Genomic DNA, 26,119 nt, shown 5'->3' with positions numbered 1-26,119 from the left:
CGTGTTCTCTGGAGTGACGAATCACACTTCTCCATCTGGCAATCTGATGGACGAGTCTGGGTTTGGCGGTTGCCAGGAGAACGATACTTGTCGGACTGCATTGTGCCAAGTGTAAAGTTTGGTGGAGGGGGGATTATGGTGTGGGGTTGTTTTTCAGGAGCTGGGCTTTGCCCCTTAGTTCCAGTGAAAGGAACTCTGAATGCTTCAGCATACCAAGACATTTGGACAATTCTATGCTCCCAACTTTGTGGGAACAGTTTGGAGCTGGTCCCTTCCTCTTCCAACATGACTGTGCACCAGTGCACAAAGCAAGGTCCATAAAGACATGGATGACAGAGTCTGGTGTGGATGAACTTGACTGGCCTGCACAGAATCCTGACCTCAACCCGATAGAACCCCTTTGGGATGAATTAGAGCAGAGACTGAGAGCCAGACCTTCTGGTCCAACATCAGTGTGTGACCTCACAAATGTGCTTCTGGAAGAATGGTCAAAAATTCCCATAAACACACTCCTAAACCTTGTGGACAGCCTTCCCAGAAGAGTTGAAGCTGTTATAGCTGCAAAGGGTGGACAGATGTCATATTGAACCCTATGGATTAGGAATGGGATGTCACTTACGTTCATATGCGAGTCAAGGCAGGTGAGCAAATACTTTTGGCAATATAACGTGTATATATATATATATATATATATATATATATATATATATATATATATATATGGCATGCCGTTTAGGAAATTATATATATATATATATAATCTAGAATTCTGAATATATGGAATGAAAGTCGGAATATATTGAATGAAAGTCTGAATATATGGAATGAAACTCTGAATATATGGAATGAAAATCCGAATATATTGAATGAAAGTCTGAACACTTTCATTCAATATATTCCGACTTTCATATATATATATATATATATATATATATATATATATATATATATATATATATATATTTATTTATTTATTTATTTTTATATATATATATATATATATATATATATATATATATATATATATATATATATATATATATATATATATATATATATTTATTTATTTTTTTATTTTTTTATTTTTTTATTTTTTTTAAAGCATGTTTTTCTTTTGGCCCAACAGATTCTGATGGTACTATCTGCCTGGTGGAGCCCCTTCACACCACAACAGACCTTGTAACTGTAAGTAGGCAATATTCCAAAGATTTTGCCAAATGGTAGTTTAAGTCTACTGAAACATATCACTCATCTAGGATGAAGAGGATGAAACTGTGTCTGCTGCCTTTACAGAGGGGGATCCAGAAAGGCATCTAGAGGTATGTTACTGATAGTTCTCTTCCCATTCACATTTCTTAACATTCTGGTGGAATATAGACTGGCATTTAGCCTACACTAAAGTATTGCACATTCTCATCCTTTTTAACAGAGCATGGCTGGACAGCAGCAGGATGCTTCCTCAACTTCCACTGCACAGATTGACACAGTGAGATGGATGTTCAGTAAACACCAGAGGTTCAGTCCATGGAATTCATGTGCAACTGTATAATTTAATGTCCTTTATGTATTCCCAGTAACCAGTAAAACAAATATACCAAATCCACTTGCTGAGAAAAATCCAAAAAACAGATGAAGAAATGCAGTACTTGGACCACCAGATTAAGAAGGCAGATCTGGAAATTGAAATACTGGAGCACAAGTTAGAGGTGGATGCAGGTCACAGGTGAATTATGTTAACTACTGGAACATTAACTAAACTAGCTCTTTTATTTGTAGGAAATAAAGAAGACCAAATGAAATGTGTGTCACGTGTTTATTTCACTGCTGTGGTGGTGATGATGGTGACTTAAACTCTGAAGTGATTATGGCATATGGTGTCTCTGACTGCTCTGCTGTCCTGGATAGCTGGCAGGTGGATGAGGTCATCATCTGGGTCTTCAGTTTGTAGGGCAGAGTGTTGCTCTCCTCTAATAGTGGTAATATTATGAAGAACAACACATGCCACAATAATATCACAGGCCTCTCAGGAGTCACCCTGAAGTGATGTAGGCACTGGAAACAGGCTTTCAGCAGGTCTATGGTCATCTCCACCCGGGCTCTCGTCTTGCAGTGAGCCCGGTTGAAGTTCCGTTGGGGGTCTGGTTCAGGATCAGGGTATGAGGTCATCAGCCTGGATTGGCATGGTAACCCCTGTCACCCAGCAGAAGGCCATCAAACTCTCCTGTAATGTATAGTGGATACATTAGAGTATATTTAAGGATGGAGACAAGTGAATTATATTGTTAAAATCTTTAGGATGCCTACCACGTTGCAGTCTGTTGCTCAAGTTAGACTCATGATAAACCCTCCAGTCATGAACAGACCCAGGCCACTTGGCCTCCACATTGGAAATGATGTGTGCAGCATCACATATGATCTTGACAGTGCAGAGAATGACAGATGTTGAACTATGATGCAGTCTTTAACATTTTGAACTGTAGTCAATCTACCTCTAACCTACCTGCACATTTATACTGTGAATGGACTTCCTGTTCACATAATCAGCTTCATTATATTTGAGAGCTTTGATGGGGATGTGTGGGCCATCTATACAGCCAATCACACTGGGAAATCCTAAAAGAAATTAAAATTACTAATCCCAGTCTGAGGTTGCAGCACAATGTCATTAACAGAATATTATTTAAAATTAATTTAACAGATCTCTACATCATTCACCTGCAATCCTGTGGAACTCCTCCTTGATGGCTCTGACAGGTTTATGTCCAGGGAAAACCACAAAGATGAGTAAAAGTCGTTTCAGGGCCAGACACACCGTCCTGCATACAGTTGCCTTACTGAAGTGCTCTGTATCTCCGACAATATATAAAAAACTTCCCTTTGCAAAGAACCACAGCGCAACACACAATATCTGCTGGGATGTGAGAGCATGACTGTGGTTGGTAATGTTGCAAATGTAAGGACGGATTAGGTTGTGGATGTAGATTATGGACTGTGACGGGAAACAGTACCACTGAAAAAGATAACTGTCCGGAAATGCCAAAACATCTATGCGCGGTCTGAAAACGATCTCCCAACGAATATTTAATTCTCTGCGCAGTAATGCTGCTCCTTCATCTACTGGATCGTTCATAAAAGGACATGATATTTTGACACATGGCAGAACTAGACTACGCCAAAACTCGCCAGCTGACTGAATGAGTGAGGAAATCAAATAGTGTGTGTGGCTGAAAGAGGGCGGAGACTGAGAGAAACTCGAGGTTTACTGAGAAAAACCTGGTCCCGACCAGGTTAGAGTCAGAGAGTCTGTTACTACGGTAACTGACCGAGAGTTTAAGTTACCCCTCTTTGTGAAACAGGCTAGAGTTACCCCTCTGTCTCGGGTTTGAGTTACCTCCCTTTGTGAAACGGAGATCAGAGTTTTCCTCATTTCAGGGTTAACAAACTCAGAGTTTTCACTAAACCTGCTTCATGAAACGGACCCCTTGCTTTGTGAAATGGACCCCAGGTCACACATATGATGCAAGAAGTAAGTGCAAAGCTACCAGGGACCATAACAACATTCTGTTCTGGTTAATGCACTTTCAACAAGAATATACAGGCAGCATGCAAAACATCTTTTTTCTTGCTGACAGTTAAAGGTAAAAATTACATTCCCATTGTTCTGGTCAGACATGGATTACGCAGTGCACAAAATGTTCTTAATTGTTTAACAGGTGACAGATTGTTAACCACTGAATTAATCCACAGACTTGTCAGAGGCCCGCAACCTAGATGTCATTTGACATGATTCTGAGCTAACAATGCACAAGTGACCAACGTTGTATCAGAGCCCTTGAAAGAGAGTTGCAACTTCTCTGTTCACTCTAATGGACTGTGGAGGGTCTAAGTAGTTCCTAGAGGTTGACAGCTAGCGGCACAGAGGACTTGTAACAAAGGAGACCGTTTATGATGCACTTTTAAAAGGTTAGATGTTTAAAGAATACAATTTATTATTATTAAAGCTTATCAGTGGATTTTCTCTCACTAAATTAGTGGGTTTGAAGAATGTCGACAAGTAACAGATTGGGCTCTGGTGGGTTGGGCTAACCACAAACAGCATATTAACTGGAAATTATCTTGATGTCGTTTAATTCAAAATTGTGGTATTAGACAAATAATGCATATAAAAGTGATGTTTTTTTCCATTTTTATTTTTCAGAGTGCAGGGAGTTAAATGCTATTTAAACCTCCGGTTAGCTTTGTTTGTCAGGAACAACAATAATTTTCACAGGCATGTTTAATTATCCAAAAATGTCAGAAACCAAAAGAATCTCAACAAACCTTGCTTATATCTCATTATTAATTGCATTACAAAACATTTTCGTCTATATTTAGTGCAATGGTGTTCTGTACCTCTCACAATAATTGTTCAATGAGGATAATTCACTCATTTTTCATTTAAAAAAATGTTAAATTCTTTTTAATGTACACTGGACAGACCTACATATAAAATGAAATAGTTTTACATGACATTGTTTTTTTCAAAATGTTATTTTACATTTGGGACTTTTTTGTTTTTATGGAGTGATGTTAATAAATTAACACAAAACACATCTTCTGGTCAGGGTTGCCAATATGTGAAGTGAACCATTTTGTATGTTGTTTACGTTTATTAAGTCAAGCGAAAGGAGTCTCATTCTGAAAAAATGCTTTTAACATTTTTTTAAAAGATTTTTTTCGCTTTAAAAATGGGTCAATTTGACATAATTTGAAGTAATTGTTGATAAATGTTTTGTTAAAAAACTATTTAACATAACAAGAGGGTTAAATATAATACTAAGGTGTGATTGTAGAGTATATATGGAGTGCATATATGATTGAATACACACACACGCACACGCGCACACACACACACACACACACACACACACACACACAAACACACACACACACACACACACATATACACACACACACACACACACACACACACACACACACACACACACACACACACACACACACACACACACACACACACACACCAGAAATTTCCTCTTATTTCAGCAATAAGTGTACAATAAAGTTGCAATGAATTTGAATAAATACTGTACAGTATATCAGTGTTTATACGGGTAAGTGTATAGGTGCTTAAAAATGGCAAACATCTAAATACATTTAATTTCACTTATTTGCAATGAGTTTCCTAAGACATCACATATTCCATACTGCAGCTGCTGCTGGTCTATTGATCCACTGGCAGTTCTCAGTCTTCTTCTTTCCTATCTGAAAATCCTTACTATTACATTAGTCTTCAAATCATTGTGACTGCTTAGGGTATGAGTTACTATGGGATTACTGAAACCACAACAAATTTGTTGCAGAAAATTGATCTACTGGTGAACTGTTCAAGCTGTCAGGTTGGTAAATATCCAACATATTCTAATGCTGCCCCCCGCCCCCCATCTCTACAGTATGCCTATCAGCACAGAGCGCTCAGAAGGACCAAAAACTTGATCAGGGACCACACCCACTCACAGCACCACCTCTTCACACTGCTCCCATCTGGCTGATGCTACAATACAGAATCTTTAGTTTCAAGGACAGTTTCTAACCCCAGCAGACCATAAGACTGACTCAACACTTTCATGCCACTGCCCCGTCCCCTCCCCATGTCACCTAACAAAAGGCTCAATGCAAACTTTGCACTACGGTGTGTAAACATTTTGACAGACTTTTTGGCAATTTTTTTTTAAGTTCGTGCTCTTTTTTTGCAGTGTTCTATATACATTTAATATTTGTCATCTCAGTATGTATGAGTAGATGTCAGTAATCAGTCTCTTTTACTACACAAGGTACACAGAATTTCATTGCACTGATAACTTGCTTATTGCTGCATATGACAATAAAACCCCTTTAAATCTTGGTGTTGAATTTATGGATCCATTTCTGCACGTTCATTTCTTGACATCTTACTTTCACACACTACAAAACAAACAACCAAAAAAACATTTGTTATTTTATAGAATTTTTGATTTTCACAGATTGTTTTCCTAGTTTTTGAAATGCACAAAATTCCCAATAAAACTACAAAAAAGGACTGATTTACATGTTGAATGTAAAACAATATTAAACACCAGTGGAAAAAAAACTGTGGTTAAAGATAGAATTTCATTTTTTAAAATGTAAATAGATTTTTTTACATGTATAATATATTTGAATGTTTGTTGTAGTTGACCAATATTTTCTTTTTATTTATTTAATAAATAATACTAAAAACTTTGCTGTTACATTTAAAATAAATACAGTACATATATTTCTAAAATCAGATACAATTGGTGACAACAGAGAGTATTGGTTTCGTAATTTCACATAGATCTATTTATTAAATGAGCGATATTTCGTAAAAGTACAAATGTTTTCACAACCAAAATGAATAAATGTTTTTTTCAAAAGTATGAAATATAATCAAAATACTATTTCAATCCATCTATTCATCTATGTATAAATCTATCTTTGCGGAGTCATCATCATTGCACATACACTATATTGCCAAAAGTATTTGCTCACCTGCCTTGACTCACATATGAACGTAAGTGACATCCCATTCCTAATCCATAGGGTTCAATATGACGTTTGTCCACCCTTTGCAGCTATAACAGCTTCAGCTCTTCTGGGAAGGCTGTCCACAAGGTTTAGGAGTGTGTTTATGGGAATTTTTGACCATTCTTCCAGAACTGCATTTGTGAGGTCACACACTGATGTTGGACCAGAAGGCTTGGCTCTAGTCTCCACTCTAATTCATCCCAAAGGTGTTCTATCAGGTTGAGGTCAGGATTCTGTGCAGGCCAGTCAAGTTCATCCACACCAGACTCTGTCATCCATGTCTTTATGGACCTTGCTTTGTGCACTGGTGCACAGTCATGTTGGAAGAGGAAGGGACCAGCTCCAAATTGTTCCCACAAAGTTGGGAGCATGGAATTGTCCAAAATGTCTTGGTATGCTGAAGCATTCAGAGTTCCTTTCACTGGAACTAAGGGGCCAAGCCCAGCTCCTGAAAAACAACCCCACACCATAATCCCCCCTCCATCAAACTTTATACTTGGCACAATGCAGTCTGACAAGTATGGTTCTCCTGGCAACCGCCAATTCCAGACTCGTCCATCAGATTGCCAGATGGAGAAGCGTGATTGGTCACTCCAGAGAAGGCGTCTCCACTGCTCTAGAGTCCAGTGGTGGCTGCTTTACACCACTGCATCCCACACTTTGCATTGCACTTGGTGATGTATGGCTTGGATGCAGCTGCTCGGCCATGGAAACCCATTCCATGAAGCTCTCTGCTGAAGCACTGTTCTTGAGCTAATCTGAAGGCCACGTGAAATTTGAAGGTCTGTAGCGATTGACTGCAGAAAGTTGGTGACCTCTTGGCACTATGCACCTCAGCATCCGCTGACCCCACTCCGTCAGTTTACGTGGTCTACCACTTCGTGGCTGAGTTGCTGTCGTTCCCACACACTTCCACTTTCTTATAATACAGCTGACAGTTGACTGTGGAATAATTAGGAGCGAGGAAATGTCACGACTGGATTTGTTGCACAGGTGGCATCCTATCACAGTTCCATGCTGGAATTCACTGAGCTCCTGAGAGCGACCCATTCTTTCACAAATGTTTGTAAAAGCAGTCTGCATGCCTAGGTGCTTCATTTTATACACCTGTGGCCATGGAAGTGATTGGAACACCTGATTCTGATTATTTGGGTCGGTGAGCGAATACTTTTGGCAATATAGTGTATCTTGCATGTGACACATATGATGACACTAACCCCCACGTGGCCAAATTGTTTAAAATGTTATTATGATATCCAACAAAACAACAATAAAATATGTATACAATCTTTTTTTTTTTTTTTTTTTTAAGTCAAAGTAGAAAAAATGAATACATTTAAGGGTCTTTGATTTAAACTTTGTTGCTTTCAATGATGTTTTCACAGAGACCCGGAGCGTCACGTTTGGCCACGCCCACCGACGTTATCTCATCTCGTCAGGATTTCCGCATCGCCATATTGGTTCGGTTACATCAGTACAGCTACCTGAAGACTTCGTGTGAGGGCCATCATCACCACCACCATGGAAATGACTCTCTGACCGCGGTGAAACCGACCTTTGGAAGTACGTGAATTCTATTTTATTACAAAACAGTAGTTAATAAAGTGTCCCAAGGCTGTGGGAGTAATAGACCTTACTGACAGGCTGTGTAAGTCAGTCCGGGTGTGACGGCTAATGTAGCTAATGCTAACCAATGTTAACTGTAGAGAGTAGAAGCTGCTAAGATGTAGCTAATGCTAACCAACAATAAGGCTTAGAGGGAGATGCTGCCTGTGTGTGTGTGTGTATATGTGTGTTTTTTTTAGAGCTATAGGACTACACTGAAGTGAGTCAGTGGATTTTGAACCAACGGTAATCCTTCACGGCAGTTAACAGTCAAGAATGAGCGATATTGTGGTCTCATAGCTGTCGGCTAAACATATAGAAGTGTGTACCCGGTAGGCGTGTGCCTGCCATTTGCCAGTGATGGAGTGGCCCTTTCGTTAGGCTGGATCTGAATACTTAATCGAAATAGTATAGAAAGTGTAATATGGCGAAGTGGAACATCAAAATCGCAGGAGCTGCAATCTTTTGATTAGAAGTTACGAAGTTTGATGCTGCAGAGATGTTCTGGCCGGAACAGAACATACTTATTTGGTACAGACTAGTTCTGCAACTAGCATTTTTTTTCACTGTCGATTAATATGTTGTTTTCTCGATGTATGTGGTCTATAAAATGTTAAAAATGATGATGATAAAGATAATAATAATAATAATAATAATAATAATAATAATAATAATAATAATAATGATAATAATAAAAACGTCATTCAGTGTTTCCCAGAGTCCAACATAACAAATATCTTCAAACATCAAATATCTTGTTTTGTCCCCAACCCAAAGATTTTCAGTGTACTGTCTTAGAGGAGGAATAAATGTCTAAAACATTCTAATTTAGGAATCTGGAATTGGAGATTATTGATGTTACTTTCTTTAAAAAAATACTGAAATCTGTTAATTGATCAATTAAGTAATTATTGATTATTTTCATAGTTAGTAAATGATTGCTTAATTGTTGCAGCTCTAGTACAGACCACAGCAAAATGACATCCTCATTTAATTTTAGTGTAAAATAATTACAATAATCACTGTTCCTACTTAAATTGTGACTTATATTGGGATATGTTAAAAGAATCACAATATTCCTCAATTTTATTTTTGCATTGTGTTTAGCTCTAGGTACGGTTGTGACTTTCAGTAGCAGGAAGGCATCCTGAGACCATGTTGGCACGTCTGTTCAGGCTCCATGGCCTGCTGGTGGCCTCCCACCCCTGGGAGGTCATAGTGGGGACCCTGGCTCTCACCGTCTGCCTCGTGTCTATGAACAACCTCTCAGCCAGCAACCAGATATGCAGCTGGAATGACTGTCCCAAAGTTGAGGAGGTGAGGCTGGTGTTTGTGTGGCACTTACGAGCAAGTGAAACCTGCATGATACTGAATAAAACTATTATCAAGAGTTTTCATTAAGTGGTTAGGAAAGAGTTAATCACTCTAAAATAATTGGGGTAGTTTTGTAAACAAGTTCATATGCAACAAAATTAGAGTGTAATTCAAAAGAAACTTTTTTCACATAATGTAACACTGACAGAGGCATCCAGTATAGTTTTTTTTTTTTTTTTTTTTTGCTTTGGATGGCATTTCAATCTGACTTTTCACTCATTGCACAGAGCTGTGAGGTGCTGATTTAAATGATTAAACAAATTAGTTGTCTTGTTATGTGTAGTGGCAAGAGTTGCAAGACAGAGTACCATACAAAGTTTGCAAGTTCAACGTTAAAGGAACAGTGGGTACGCTATCTGGACATGGCAGAAAAAGGAAAGAAGAAACTATCAGCAGCTGCCATCGGATGTCCGAGGAGTCAGGTGACCATAAACCTTCAAATGACTGCAAAAGACCTGCAGCAAGACTTGGTGGCAGCCAGCACTGAGGTTCCAGTGTCTACAGTAAGGCGCACACTAAATGCTGAAGGTCTCCATGCCCGAACTCCAAGACATACACCACTACTGACTGATAAAATAAAAGTCGCCTCCAGTATGATTGAAACCATATAAATAAGCTACAGAAGTTTTGGGATGCTGTTCTGTTAAGTGATGAAACAAAACTGGAACTTTTTGGGCCTATGGATCAGCGGTATGTCTGGATGAGGAAGAATGAGGCATACCCTGAAAAGAACACCCTGCATACAGTGAAGCATGGTGGTGGGCTAGTGGTGCTCTCATGCTGCTTTGCAACTTCTGGCACTGAAAACCTGCAGCATTTGGAAGGCAAGAGAGATTCTGTCCAGTATCAGCAAATCCTAGGTGAAAATGTCATGCCATCTGTGAAGAAGCTGAAGCTTGGGCATCATTGGACTTTCCAATTGGACAGTGATCCCAAGCATACCTCAAAATCCGTCAAGGCTTGGCTTCAGAAAAAAGTCCTGGATGATACTAGAGTGGCCATCAGAGTCGCCTTGAAGCCCATAGAAAATCTTTGGTGGGACTTGAAGAAGGTGGTTGCAACACGTCAACCCAAGAATATTAAAGAGCTGTAGGCTATTGCCAATGAGGAATGGGCTAAGGTTTCTCAGGAATGCTCTCAGAACCTAGTCAGCAAAAGGGTGCTCTCCTCAGTACTAAAGATGCTTGTTAACAAGGGATTGAATAATTTTGAGACTGCAGTACTCATTAAAAGTAGCATTTTGTTTTGAATTTGGGGAAACCGCCTGTAATACTGGTTGTGTTCTTGTTTGAGTTGTTTATCAAAAACAACTAAGTTTGTAAATTTTGCCATTAAACCTGATTTGCAATGCGGGTTGAATAATTTTGAGTGCAACTGTATATGCTAATAGGAAGAAATTAAGGCATGTGTTTGTCTGATCTCTTATAGAAAGTCCACAGCAGTGACATTATCATTCTGACAGTCACACGCTGCATGGCCATCGTTTATATCTATTTCCAGTTCAAGAATCTCCGACAACTGGGATCCAAATATATACTGGGTCAGTATAATGAGATGTTATAGCTTGTTCAATTCTGAGCTTGAATAGCACTACTACATATATCACACACAGAATACACTTAACCGTAGTTTTGACCGCAATTTTAGTTTTTCTGGTGCCACGTGTACTTTTTAAGTATTTATACTTCTGTAAAGCCACATTCAGCTTTAATAATTAATATGGAAAACATAATTTGAATTCATAATGCTTTATTTGTTTTTCAACACACAAAAAATATGTAGGTGTGTTTGGTTCTTGCAAACTTGTAACCTTGGGCTGTAGTTAACAAATGAAAATATCAGTTAAATTGTCACCATTTTGTTTCCTGTCTTTCTGCAGGTATTGCTGGATTATTTACAGTGTTTTCCAGCTTTGTTTTCAGTACTGTGGTTATCCACTTCTTTGGGAAAGAGCTGACAGGCCTGAAGTGAGTTTTTCTAATGCAGTCATGTACACTAAAGGTTACTGCAGATGGTTTATGATCTACTTGGAGTGTTTCCATTTATGACTAAGTTTACTAATGCTGTTCCATCTTCCCAGAATCCCATTCATGTGGTTTTGATCAAGAAGCTTATTAGAGGGAGAAGTAAATCTCTGCCTGTGTTTAGAGTGCTGGAGAGTTTCTTGCTGTCTTTTTAAGTTCAAAAAACATAGCTATAAAAATACTTTAAAAAATTATTCCAAGGAATGTTTGAAGAAGAGGCTTTTATAACCAGTGCATGTTTACTGGCCAAACAGTATTAAATGTGTAGCTAATATAGTCTCAGACAACAGGCCAGCTGTTCGCTAGTGAGATCAAATGGTTATAGTAGCTGACAATTCAAGCCAGGGGTCAGTTGGTAGATGTAGTGCACCATCTGGGTAATATAATGGTTTCATTCTCCTTGAAGATGTGACTAAAAATTACAGATTCCCTTTTTAAAATTTCTGCACATCCATCATAGATGTAAAAAAAATTGCCTGTTTGACATTTGACTCCTTTGACTCCTACAGCGAAGCCCTACCGTTCTTTCTCCTGCTTATCGACCTGTCCAAAGCCTGTACATTAGCAAAATTTGCTCTCAGCTCGAACTCTCAGGTAATGTCACACGCCTGGTCCAACCATATGTATGACCTGTTGCTGCTCCATATGAAGAGTGTAGATGAGGTGACGGATGATACGGCTCTGTGTCTTGTGTACAGGAGGAGGTGAGGGAGAACATTTCAGAGGGCATGGCCATCCTGGGCCCCACGTTCACCCTTGATGCGCTGGTCGAGTGTCTGGTTATAGGAATTGGAACCATGTCAGGTAAGATTTACTAATACTTGACATTGATGAAAAATGGTGACAGGAATCCTTTGTGTATTATACAGCTGCAATGATTAATGGATTTGTTTTATCAGCTATTAAGATAATCCCAGACATCTTTGATGATTCATTATTCGATTTGAGTAATAATAAAAACAGAAGTATAAAGTTTCTGATTGTAGTTTCTTAAATTTGAACATTTTCTGGTTTCTTTCTTCATCTACTACAGTAAACTGAATGTCTTTGAGTTCTGGACAAAACAATTTATATTTTTCACCATTTTGTCGACCAAACAACTAATTGGTTAATGGAGAAAATAATCGATAGACGTGTTGACAATGAAAAATAGTCATTAGTTGTAGCCCCAGTATATCCCAAATGTTGTGGTAGTGCTAAATGGAGCAGAAAAAGAAACGAGCTGTGTTTCTGTTGTTTTCCAGGTGTGCCACAGTTAGAGATCATGTGCTGTTTTGGCTGTATGTCTGTTCTGGCCAATTACTTCGTCTTCATGACGTTCTTCCCTGCATGTGTCTCCCTGGTCCTGGAGGTAAGTGTGATTTGTAAATTGTAGGAAAACTGTCGTCTGACAGGATGAGGCAATGAGCTGCTTGAATCTCACCATACATTTTCATGCATGTTTGTGTGTATAGCTGTCAAGGGAAAGTCGTGAGGGCCGTCCCATCTGGCAGCTGAGCCAATTTGCCCATGTGCTGGCTGAAGAGGAGGATAACAAGCCCAACCCTGTGACCCAAAGGGTGAAAATCATTATGGTGAGAAATAATTTGTAGCCTTGTTGGCGCAGATTTTAAGAGTGTTGATATGTTATGCTACGTGTCAACTAGATGCGTTTTTCCCACATACAAACGCGCTGCATCTGAAAATTGCCTGCTTGGTGGGCATGTACTTGAGGCCAGTAGCAGGTGTTCAACTCCTGCCGACCTTCTTCTTGAACTATCCTGCCTGCCCCCGACTGGACAAATGCATACACTCAGGAGCTGTCTACTCCTGGATTTCAAGCCGGACTAACATGGTGGCTCAGTCGCAAACTTTCGTTTTTATTACGAAAACAGCTCAGCGAAAAGTATTTCTGAAAGCATTTGAGTTGAGAAATAACCTGTGCAGTAGCTAAATCTGTCCTCGTTTTAGTTCACTGACGGTAGTTTAGACATTTGACGAAAGTTTTGCAATGCGTCTGAGCTCCGTACGCCACATCGAATTTGCATAAAGTAGAAGTCGAGTCTATTTTATGCAAATGAGCTGCAGCCTGCTCCGGGGAGAAGCACCGGATTGTAGCTCGAAACGCACCACAACCGTACCAGCATGCAACGCAGTGTGTTTTACATAGACAGTGAATGGGATGCAGGAAATTGCCTGATCTAGTGGACACGTACATTTAACCTTTTGAAAGCTGCTGGCAGGGTTGAATGACATGTTTTCTTTAAAAACATCACCAGAGTGACACTATTTGTCAGAGCCAGAACCTGTAAAAATAGAGTTGTTGGATTTTTAACTTTCTGACAGTCCTTGAACTATGAACTCATGTGTTGTGCACTTTTGTCGAGAAAATTTACAAATCTAAGCTTAAAATTGTGATATTTGATCAAAACAACCTTTTGTCTGTATGTCTCATTTAAAAATAAATCGTAGAAGTGTAAAGTCTTAACTGCGCTGTCTGTGTGACGATGTCTTTCAGTCTCTGGGCTTAGCCTTGGTTCATGCACACACTCGACTAATTGCCGAGCACTCGGGTCAGAATCGCACAGAAGAATTACCCATAGTAGAGAGGCTGGACCCTGCTGGTACCCAGTGGCCTGTACAGCTCAGCAGGTAAAACATTAACAAGAAACATTATGTACATGTTTACACCGTTATATTTGTCTGTAAGCATGTCTTTTGTTATTGACTCCTGTGCTGAGATGTCCACTGATGCCTGGCTTTGTCTCTCTCTCTACCTACCAGCATAGACCTGGAGCAGGTGATAACCCTTGGCCTTGCTCTGCTTCTAGCTGTGAAATATGTCTTCTTTGAGCAAGCAGAGACGGAGTCTTCGCTGTCCCTCAAGAGTCCCATTATTAGCTCCCCTCCAACCCAGAAGCAATGGCTGGCAGAGGACTGCTGCAGGAGAGACCTCCCAGCCCCAAAACCCCAGAAGACCTCAAATGGTATCTTGGCAACCAGCCCTACCTTCTTACCTGTCTCCGACTATAAACTTTCCCCTGAGGTTGACATGGCAGTCAGACAGAACGGTGAGACTCATAATTATAGCTTCTATTTCAGAAAACATCTTTACTCATTCAGGAAAATACAAAAACAGTGATGTAATTGTTGCTTCATGTGAGTGTTGTCTCTGTCTCTCCTGATTCCTCTGCAACAGAAGTGACTCAGCCTTCAGCAGCCAGTGTTTCATGTTCTGGGGAGTCCCTCGCTCAGACATCTTGTCCTCCTCAAAGTGTTTCAGAGTCCCGATCACTGGAGGAGTGTATGGCCATCCTCTCAGATCCTCAGGTAAGTTTGCCAGATCAGAGAGACTGCGTAACAAATGTTATCCTCTGCTTTTGCCTAATGGGTTAAAAATATCACTGGTTTGTGCATGGTGTTCTCCAGGGAGGTGCTCATTTACTCAGCGATGCAGAGGTGAAGAACCTCGTAACCTCACGTAAAATCCTGAACTACAAACTAGAAGCTGTCCTTGAGACTCCAGAGAGGGGCGTGGCCATCAGGAGACAAATGTTATCATCCAAACTTCCCATCCCCACTGCCTTGGCTAGTCTACCTTATAAGGACTACGACTACTCAAAGGTACTGGCAACAGTCATTATTTATGAAATGTGTAGTTAAAAAATGAAACTTTCACCTTCAGTTATTGGTTGTCTCATTGGTTTTTAATTTTTTTAAACAAGTGAAATGTTTCTATGTGCATGTTGTTGCATATTTTTTATTTAATCAGTATTCCATTATTGCATTGTAGGTGATGGGTAATTGCTGCGAGAACGTCATCGGCTACATGCCAGTGCCAGTAGGTGTGGCTGGTCCTCTTTTGTTGGACGAGAAGCAGTTTTACATTCCCATGGCGACCACAGAGGGCTGTCTGATCGCTAGCACTAACAGAGGATGCAGAGCGCTTTCTGTAAGTGAGCAATCTCTTATGACAGTGGACAAATTGAAGGGAAAGACCTGAACTGTTGACCCCCACAGTGAGTGGATCTGGTGGCTGTGTTATCCTGTGAAGGGATTATTGCTGGCAGCTGAGATTTTCAAAAGAAATCCAAGTTTCTATTAAAGCCCGTACGAAAGTGGAACATGGACGCAGTGGACATTTTACAAAGCAGCTAAAGCAACAATTTTTTCCCCTATTTTGTAATTGTTGCTGACTTTGGTGGTGGTTCAAAAATCTCTGAAAATTCAACCAAAAATGTCATCACAGCACAGTGTCTACATAATTGATCATCCTGACAATCCTGAGTTGTTCTCATTGATCACTTCCTTCTGCGAGTGGTCTTTTTCAGAATGACACTGTTAGCACGAGGGGTCACTGAATAGTTTGGAGAAAATAAAGTGAATCAGAAACTGTGGCCTTCACAGTCACCAGATCTCATTCCAGTTGAACACCTATGGGAGATTCTGCACGGACATGCTAGACGGCACTCTCCTCCATTATCATCAAAACACCAAATGAGGGAATGTCTTTTGGAAGAATGTTGTTTCATCTCTCCAGTAGAGTTCTAGAGACTTGGAGAATCAATGCAGTGAAGCTGTTTTGGCGTCACATGATGACCCAAGACCTTAACAAGATGCTTCACTTTGGTTTTTCCCTTCAATTGTCACCCATCTGTAGCTGTTGTTAACTGTGCATGTGTGTGTGAACCATGGTGACAATGTTATCCTTCCTGTCCAGCTGAGCGGGGGCTGCAGCAGCAAGATCCTGGCTGACAGAATGACCAGGGGTCCTGTGGTGAGGCTGCCCTCAGCTTGCCGGGCTGCAGAGGTCAAAATCTGGCTCGAGACCTCTGACGGATTTAGCCTGATCAAAGAGGCCTTCGACCAGACCAGCAGGTCAGTAGACAAACTACACTGACACAACACTAATGCCTCCATTCCACCCACCTGAACAACATATCTTTAACTTAATCAACATTGTGCTCACATCAGCACAATGTTGAAAGAACTTTTCTGTTTCAGAACTTTGCACTATATGAAAACAAATGTTTAATTGATGGAAGCTGGACTTTAACTTGTTATAGTTCTTCAAATCCCTTAAAAAACTCACCTTTTTAAGATCGCTTTTAATGTTCAACTGTTTTTATGCTTTTATACCTGTTCTATTTTATTTGACTGTTTTTGTTTTTATTCTTGCCTGTAAAGTGTCTTTGAGTGCCCAGAAAAGCGCTATATAAATTAAATGTATTATTATTCATATTATTATTTAAAAATGTACACAGGAACACGGTACACGAGTAACACAAATGACATTTATAAAATATTTATTGAGAAAGCTAGTTTGGTTAGTACAGATGACAGAAAAGAAAAACTGTAATTTTGATATGTACATTTAAATTCAGTGGTTTTATGTAGTGTTTATTAACTTTAAATTAAGTGTAGTTTTATTTGTTCTGTCGTCATATTGGTTTAGATATAATTAGTTTGAAATGTATTTCTGTGGTATTACTGTGTTATTGTTATGCTAATACAAGAATATACCAAACTGTAGTTTTTGGGTGTTTCTGTTTTCATCCTATAATGTATATATAAAGAGAGGAAATTTTATTTTTGTACTTACGACAGTAAAAGATTTTTTAAAAAGTTTCAGAAAACTGGCTAAACACCTGCCGTGGTGGTACGGTTGTCCTGTGAACAATCCATTAAACTGGATCCTGATAAATAGATAAAATGAACCTCTCTCCCATGCAGGGTTGCTCTGCGTCCTGGAAAACCTGGAAAATGATTGACCAATTTTCCAGTCATGGAAAATGTATGGAAAATGAGAAAAAAGGTCAAATGTCCTGGAAATGGTTAACTTATCCTAGAAGAATATTTATCCTCCCCCTGTCAATGCAAACGGGTTAAAAGTTATGCGCATGCATGTCTGTTGTCACCTTATCTTCTGGGCAACATGAAGGCAAATATATAATAGTGCTTCTCTGCTTCTAGCCAGCGCAGCGCCCCACGTGACGCTACCAGCCAATCAAATTTGCATTTCCGCTTCGAGCAAGTTCTGCAACCCAGTTCTTCCAGTTGACTTTGTCGCTACACTTAGCGACTTTTCAGACCCCGTTAGGGACTTATCGCCTAGAGACAAAACTAGTGACTGTTAGTTTAAAAGTGTTGCTAGTGTTGGTCCACGAGTGTGAGGGTTTTCTTTCCCATGGGCGGCCACAGGCTCCTCTCTGTCCTCCGTTGAGTGACAGGCAGAGGAGAGTTCTAGTGGGCGTGTCGGTTACTGAGTTGGCTGAGCAACACATCTCTGATTTCAGCACAGCGGGAGCTTAACAGGTGATCTTAATGGGCCACGTTTCACTCAGTATTTCACACTTGTTTTATTGTCTGACAAAAATAAGTGAATGAAAACAACGTTAGGAGTTGTGTTGTATTACTATGTGCACAGATAGATAGAGAGAAGAAATTAGAGAGATTAACGACTTTTCATGTCGACTTAATCTCGTTAATTTCAAATAAAAGTAGTTGTCAACAGAGTGAGAGGCACAGAGACCACAGGGAAGAGGGGCACCCTTACAATGAGAAGACTGTAACTATGGCATGTTCATTTATAGCACCCCGGGGGGATGTGGGTGTTGTGACACCTGCACTTTTACTTAAACATCATTTCATCCCCCTCACTGCGTGGTGGTGTCCGCATAAACTACATCTTCTCACAACAGTTGAGGTGCAGCTGAGCGCTTCATGTCTGGAATCAAACTTTCACTCGATGACGCCGGTTAACACAGATACATAAAGTCTCTGTAGGGACTGTCTGCCTCCATATGATGGTGACGTCACGGTGACATCGCTCACTACACCTCCTGCGTCTCAGTCATAGACTGTATATTAAAAATGCATAAGCTGACATGAAACAAATAGTTTTTAAGTGATTTGTTGAAAAGATACAAATATTTTTAAATGAATTGCACCAGCGAAAGTAAGAGAGAAGAGAAAGTTGAGTTGGGAATTACCCAATTGAACACTGTAACTGCAGTTTGTCATGCTAGTGAAGTGCTACGCTGTAATCTGTGGGCGTGTTTGCATTATTCTATGATACATTTGTCATAATTATTTTTCATAGATAAATTATAGCCATGGACTGCACATCAAATGTCTGAGTGATAAATATAGAAACAATCTGGGTAAATCCAAGTTACAACTGTAGTAAAGAACACTTCCAAAGAATGAGGGGGATGGGAATGTATTAGTGTATGACGTGACAACGTGTGTCTGTACCAGCTTAAAATGTCCTGGAAAATAATTTCAGGGAAAGAGTGGGAACCCTGCCATGACTGCAATGAAGTTTCCATCCATATGTAAAGAAATGCATTTCCTTGCGTGGTAGGGATCTTAATCTGTATATTATCTGGAATTATGGACACCAAATGAAGCTGTGTGGAAGCGAGGCCAAACAGAATGAATACAGAATCACGTATGAAATGTTGTACTCACATGTGAGTACAGACATATCATAAATGATTATTTTCACTTTGTAGGTTTGCTCGCTTGGAAAAGCTGCTGGTTTGCTTAGCTGGCAGAAACCTGTACATTCGCTTCCAGTCTCTGACCGGGGACGCCATGGGCATGAACATGCTCTCCAAGGTACAAACTCATTTTCTTAATCAGGAGTCACTTCAGTTGAAATTAACGTACTGAACTTCAGCTGCTGTGCAAATTCAGGCCACTCATTTATACAGTATTTTCCAGTGTGTCCACATCTGTAAACACATGTTCTTTTATGCTGTGTTCCCTAGGGGACTGAGCAGGCTCTGCACAGACTCCAGCAGCAGTATCCAGACGTGGAGGTGCTGTCGGTCAGTGGCAACTACTGTACTGACAAGAAGTCTGCTGCCATTAACTGGATTCTGGGCCGGGGCAAGTCTGCCGTGTGTGAGGCCACCATTCCGGCCCGGGTGGTCCAGGAGGTAAAGACTGTCCAATCTCCTCTCACTGTATTTCACATTTTAACGCTGAAATCAAGTAACAGTTCGTCCTTGATTTCACTTTCCACAGTTTTTGCTTAGTGGTGCTGTTTTTTTCTGTTAGCACAATGATGCTGTCCTTACTAAAGCAGCCTATTCATGTATCTGCAGGTGCTGAAGAGCAGTACAGCTGCTCTGGTGGAGCTGAACATTAATAAGAACCTGGTGGGCTCAGCCATGGCTGGCAGTATAGGGGGATTTAATGCTCATGCTGCCAACATTGTAACAGCCATCTACATCGCCTGTGGACAGGTAATGGATCACTCAGCATGCTTTACTTGACCTCTACTAAATACATTTTACAGTTTGTCGCAAAAAGTGTCCAGATGGTTCAGGAATTAGTTAAAAATGTTTAAAAAGTGAAACTACACAGATTCCTGATGAAACTCATCGCTGACATTGGTATTTATTAGAGTGTATCATGTTCTGGTAAGAGACGTGAAAGAATAGACACTGGAAAAATGAAACTATTTTCCAAAGTGCTTGAGAAGCAGACATTTGGCAGTATTAGAAGTTGAGCTCGACTTTTTTTTTTTTTTTAAAGAAACTTCACCAAGAAAACTCTAACAGAGAATAATAATCCTCCTTTATAAGAGCGTCCTGGCTGAGACAGGCTGCAGCTCAATTCAACAGGTTGTAGAGGTACATACACTTTAAACAAGCCTGACATAGAGCTTGGGAGTGCATTACAATATCACAAAATCACAAAAACACGTATCACAAGTCATCAATGTCAGTGATCAGACGATGACAATGTGAATCAGTCATAATAGTCCATCTATATGTGTCTGCTTCCAAGTCATGAAAAGTTTCTATGAATTTATTTACTATAATTAGCTTTTAAGATTCTGCCAATTTTTCTGCTTATTCCAGGCAAAGGGCCAGCATTCTTAAATGCCCTTTTTCCCAATTTAGTACAGACTTTGAAGGCAGGCAGCAGGAATAAGTCCTGGGAGTTAAGACAGTGGTTTCCTGTACTTTTTTGACAGATGTACACCTGTAGAATGACTCTTTGTGGAATGGATTTACCCCAGTTAGTACTGTAAAAGAACCCAGAATGATCTCTACAGCAACATAGGATTTTACTGTAAGAAGATTAGATTTCAATTTCCAAGATGAGTGATTAACAGGCCACCAGAGCAGGTGCAGGACAAGAAAGGATAAGATAATCTTTTACTGGTCCCACAGGTGGGACATTTGCAGTATTACTGCAGCAAAGGGACAGTGCAAAAACACAAGGATATCAGTAAAAAGTCACAAAGTACTGTTGGTATTGTACAGATTTTTCTACATGTAGAAGTCTAGATCAGGGGTGTCAAACATACGGTCCATGGGCCAAAAATTGGCCCACTAGAGGGTCCAATCCGGCTCGTGGGACGACTTTGCAAAGTGTAAAAATTACAGAGCTGAAAATGAATCCTTCCTGTGAAAATATTTGAAGAAGTCAGCAGCTTCAGTACAAAATAGTTTGGTTTGGAGGAATCCTGTCAAAACTTTTATGTATGTTTTCTGTATAAATTTTTTACAATTACAGTTTTTACGGCCGGGGGATAATTTAACCTTCTTCCTTAATAGTTCCCATTTAGTTGCATGATGTGCCAGTCCAGGTGGTCAGGATCACTGCACTCTTAAAATAATCTCCAGATCTTGACAAGTAGTTTTGATCTTAAAATAAAATACTATATTATTGTTCAGTTCCAGATACGTGAGACTAAATGTTTTGTACCTTTGTACATACACTGTTATCTGTAGGTTGTAATTTGTAAATGATAAACTGAGGCAAAAATTGCACTTAATCTTCTTCAGAAATTTGAGGTTGTTCATAATGTTTTGTAAAAAAGATAGTTCTTTAAATGTGAACATTTTCACAATGCACTTTTTTGAATTAAAACAAAGGGAAATATTTGGAGTTGTCATTATTTATCGGCTATCATGCTCTGATTTTACTGGTCCGGCCCACTTGAGATCAAATTGGGCTACACGTGGCCTCTGAACTAAAATGAGATTGACACCGCTGGTCTAGATATTGTCTAGACTCCTCTGAATGTAAAAAAACAATGATATTGAACAGATCCTTTCATGAGTAAATAATACTGTTACTGAAAATACTGATACTCTACAGGCTCTTTTATACTTAGAAACCCATAGATAAAGAATGAACACAATACATGTTTGTGATGATTTGATTTAAAATGAACTGAGGAGAAACGAAAGACTTCATAAATTGAGGATAGAATCTGTAGATGATATAAGATTTTCATAGCCATTTGGGACATTTTCTGGTGATGAGTGCTGCTTCTGTGTTGTGGTTCAGGACCCGGCTCAGACGGTGGGAAGCTCCAACTGTATCACTCAGATGGAACCTGCTGGTCCGGCGGGGGAGGACCTGTACATGAGCTGCACGATGCCCTCTATAGAGCTGGGAACAGTGGGAGGAGGAACCAACCTGCCACCACAGCAGGCCTGTCTGCAGGTAGTCACCTCATCTTATTTTACCTGCACAAGAAGGAATTGTTTTATTCAAGTTTGTACCTTTTATCATTTCTAAAAGCTTTCATAACTACCCCGGTCTGATATACACACATGGACGAAATTGTTGGTACCCCTCGGTTAATGAAAGAAAAACCCACAATGGTCACAGAAATAATTTGAATCTGACAAAAGTAATAATAAATAAAAATTCTATGAAAATTATCAATGAAAATCACACATTGCTTTTGAACCGTGGTTCAACAGAATTATTTTAAAAAATAAACTCATGAAACAGGCCTGGACAAAAATGATGGTACCCCTAGAAAAGACTGAAAATAATGTGACCATAGGGACATGTTCAATCAAGGTGTGTCCTCTAATTAGCATCACAGGTGTCTACAAACTTGTAATCAGTCAGTCGGCCTATTTATAGGGTTACAGTAGTCACTGTGCTGTTTGGTGACATAGTGTGTACCACACTAAACATGGACCAGAGGAAGCCAAGGAGAGAGTTGTCTCAGGAGATTAGAAAGAAAATTATAGACAAGCATGTTAAAGGTAAAGGCTATAAGATCATCTCCAAGCAGCTTGATGTTCCTGTGACTACAGTTGCACATATTATTCAGAAATTTAAGATCCATGGGACTGTAGCCAACCTTCCTGGATGTGGCCACAGGAGGAAAATTGATGACAAATGGAAGAGATGGATAATACGAATGATAACAAAAGAGCCCAGAACAACCTCTAAAGACATTAAAGGTGAACTCCAAGGTCAAGGTACATCAGTGTCAGATCACACCATCCGTCGTTGATTGAGCCAAAGTGGACTTCATGGGAGACGACCAAGGAGGACACCATTGTTGAAAACAAATCATAAAAAAGCCAGACTGGAATTTGCCAAACTGCATATTGACAAGCCACAAAGCTTCTGGGAGAATGTCCTATGGACAGATGAGACAAAACTAACTTTTTGGCACATCAGCTCTATGTTCACAGATGCAACAATGAAGCATATGAAGAAAAGAACACTGTCCCTACTGTGAAACATGGAGGAGGTTCTGTTATGTTCTGGGGCTGCTTTGCTGCATCTGGTACAGAGTGTCTTGAATCTGTGCAGGGTACAATGAAATCTCATGACTATCAAGGTATTCTAGAGAGAAATGTGCTGCCCAGTGTCAGAAAGCTTGGTCTCAGTCGCAGGTCATGGGTCTTGCAACAGGATAATGACCCAAAACACACAACTGAAAACAGCCAAGAATGGCTAAGAGGAAAACATTGGACTATTCTGAAGTGGCCTTCTATGAGCCCTGATCTAAATCCTCTTGAACATCTGTGGAAGGAGCTGAAACATGGTGTCTGGAGAAGGAACCTTCAAACCTGAGACAACTGGAGCAGTCTGCTGATGAGGAGTGGACCAGAATACCTGCTGAGAGGTGCAGAAGTCTCTTCTGTGACCATTGTGGGTTTTTCTTTCATTAACCAAGGGGTACCAACAATTTTGTCCACGTGTGTAATGAAGGCCACACATTGTACAGATGTCTTTTCACATTTATTTTCTCCTCAGTCAGCCGACACCATGAAAACTATGAAAATGAGGAACTACAAACATTTCAGACATACACAAAGTGTATTCACCAAAAGTGTCTCTAATTAAACGGATTCCAAAAGTAAATCTTTCAAGCTACTTTTCTGTCCTTAGATGGGTCCAGCATGCTATCTTGTGACAACAATGTATTAAACTGTCCATACAAAGCACTTGAACAAATAATGCCAACAAATATGAAACAAATAAAACTTAAAGTCACAATTACCGTGTGCACGTCTCAGGCCATGCAGGATAGTTCTGTTTTTTAGGTCATATCTTTACCTCTCTGGCAATGTTGGCGTTTTCCCTCCGCAGCCATATTGCATCTGACCCACAATCCCACAACTGTGACCTTTAACTAACCTGTGGTCATGTGACTTGTTTCATTCTCCATCAAATGAACATTGTAAAACAGCATTACATTTTAAACCAGACCTCAGTTTTAAAGGTGTTACCTTTCTTAACATCTTATTTGTTGTGCTTTTAATTAGTTTTCATTAGGGCTGGACCCGAATATCCGAATTTTCGGTCCCGACGGTGGTATCCGGATGTTAATTTTGAGATCCGAATATTCACCGAAAATTCGGTTCCTTCCTCCATTAGCTCACGGCCTCTGACCTCACGGACCGAACCAAATATTCGGGTCGTTCTCCGTCCCTCCGTCAACCCCCCATCCACACCCTCCTTCATATCCTCAAGTGGTTTATGTGCATTTATTTGCTCCTGCACCGCTATGGAAACAGCACAATTACTACAAGCAGAAGACAGTCAAATTTAATTATTTAATTCATGAAAATTTTGGAATTGACATGTACAGTATTTTTCCAGTTGTTCACAGGAGTTACCTTTTACCACCAGAAGTTCTGCAGTTCAACCCAGTTGAGCTAAAAAAAAAAGTTGCTGATTTTTTGTCACTTGACTATTAGTCACAGTCATTAATGGCTTAACCGTTGCACCAAGGAGTGCAAAATATTGTGTTTTTTACAGAATCTAGTTACAACTAACAGTAACTTAAAAATAGTATGAACAATAAAGTGAGTTTGATTTACAGTTTTTTCTCAGTCGCTTTGGTCCATTTCTCAGATCAGAATTGAAATTCTCAAAACTACTCGTTCAATCTTCACATCATTGTGTCACTTGTGCACATCAAAAAAGCAGTTTCTCATTTCTTTGAAGAAGCTGCAAATGCTTTGGTTCATCCATGCAAATGATTATGTACAATTCTCTGCTGTTCCCTACATTATCAATTGCTTATGTCATGTTCATTAAAACGTATTATAATAGGTCTCTGTTGAATAGTCTCACCCTCCACAACAGTTAGGCATTAGTTCATTGCATAAGTGTTTACATGCAAAATGGTTGAACAAGTTTTCATAATATGTCAAGGATATTTCTATACATTCTATACATAAGTCTGCTTATGTAGTCCTAACCTTTGACTGCAGTATCAGCTGTGCAGATGACAGCTGAGTGTTTTGCAGATGGAGGGGAAAGGGAATGATGACCCTCCAGTGACTGTGTGATGAATCAAATGAACTTTCTACAGCAGATAAATGAGGAAACTGAGTGACTTTAAATAGAATCTGCTGATGTGTGCCAATAAAGCCGGACTCAAGTAGCAGAACAGCTTGAATAGCCAGAACACACATGAAAGAGGTGCATCTTTTCTAACCACTCACTCAGATCCCAGATGTTTTTCTTTCCCTAACAAAACTCTAATATCCGTTCCAATCTGTAGATGCTTGGTGTTGAAGGTAGTAGTCCGGACCAGCCAGGTGAGAATGCCCGTCAGCTGGCCCGTGTAGTTTGTGCCACCGTCCTGGCGGGGGAGCTCTCCCTGATGGCAGCTCTAGCCGCCGGACACCTCGTCAAGAGCCACATGACCCACAACAGGTCTGATTTTTACTCCTCTTTTTTTCTCTGTACATGGAGTTTTTCCCAGAGATTTCTCACTTTATTTTCCCTCTCTTAGATCTAAAACAAGCCTATCAGAGGTGCCTTCAACGTCAGTCAGCTGTGTGACATTGAACGATGGTCCATCTGAGTGAATGTGTCTTCAAATGACGTGGTCCTGAAGTTAGCGCTGCAGGACGTCCTCATAAAAGGACTGCTAACAAACAACCAACGCCTGCTTGCTTTCGTGTGCCACCCGACTGATTGCAAGTTTTTTTTTTGTTTTTTGTTTTTTTTTGGGGGGGTGGGGGGTGGGGGGTGGGGGGGGTTTGAGATGTTTCTTTGCACCTACTAATTTGTGCCATTTTTCTGCATCTGAACTTTTTTTTATTAGTTTTGAAGAAGCCTTTATTTTTGGTCCGTTAGACCACTGTGAATCACTGACAGTGTTTGGATCGGTCAAATCCACCGTGCTGCTCAAGAAACTTGTGTCTCCTAAGAGCTGCACGGCCAAAAGCAGACAGCTTTTTTCTCATCATGCAGAGGACAGATACGACTTGTGACTAAATTCTTGTACGTTTTTTACATATAAAATGCAT

The 26,119-nt window shown here is 39.9% G+C and overlaps 1 protein-coding gene, 1 long non-coding RNA gene and 1 pseudogene across 2 annotated transcripts; 2 read left to right on the top strand and 1 right to left on the bottom strand.

Moving 5' to 3' along the window:
* Positions 1-1,111: 1,111 nt before the first annotated feature.
* On the top strand, positions 1,112-1,793 carry LOC129350969 (uncharacterized). Its single transcript, XR_008604570.1, has 3 exons — positions 1,112-1,185; positions 1,257-1,319; positions 1,430-1,793. It is a non-coding gene; the product is annotated as an uncharacterized LOC129350969 (long non-coding RNA).
* A 53-nt stretch (positions 1,794-1,846) lies between these two features.
* Positions 1,847-5,653, bottom strand: LOC129347307 (putative nuclease HARBI1; annotated as a pseudogene).
* Positions 5,654-8,004: 2,351 nt separating this feature from the next.
* Positions 8,005-25,818, top strand: LOC111575348 (3-hydroxy-3-methylglutaryl-coenzyme A reductase-like). Its single transcript, XM_023280398.3, has 20 exons — positions 8,005-8,148; positions 9,298-9,507; positions 10,993-11,104; positions 11,444-11,531; positions 12,098-12,182; positions 12,287-12,392; positions 12,833-12,939; positions 13,043-13,162; positions 14,086-14,219; positions 14,352-14,638; positions 14,767-14,897; positions 14,997-15,191; positions 15,361-15,519; positions 16,288-16,445; positions 19,085-19,190; positions 19,343-19,513; positions 19,682-19,822; positions 21,885-22,043; positions 25,366-25,520; positions 25,600-25,818. The coding sequence occupies exons 2-20, from the start codon at positions 9,346-9,348 to the stop codon at positions 25,673-25,675; spliced, it is 2,652 nt and encodes an 883-aa protein (XP_023136166.2). The 5' UTR covers positions 8,005-8,148; positions 9,298-9,345; the 3' UTR covers positions 25,676-25,818.
* The last annotated feature ends 301 nt before the right edge of the window (positions 25,819-26,119 follow it).

This window comes from Amphiprion ocellaris, chromosome 17 (genome assembly GCF_022539595.1).
Source record: "Amphiprion ocellaris isolate individual 3 ecotype Okinawa chromosome 17, ASM2253959v1, whole genome shotgun sequence".
NCBI classification, from domain to species: domain Eukaryota; kingdom Metazoa; phylum Chordata; class Actinopteri; family Pomacentridae; genus Amphiprion; species Amphiprion ocellaris.
The sequence above is the reverse complement of the archived record's forward strand: the minus strand, read 5'-3'. Positions and strand labels throughout refer to the sequence as shown.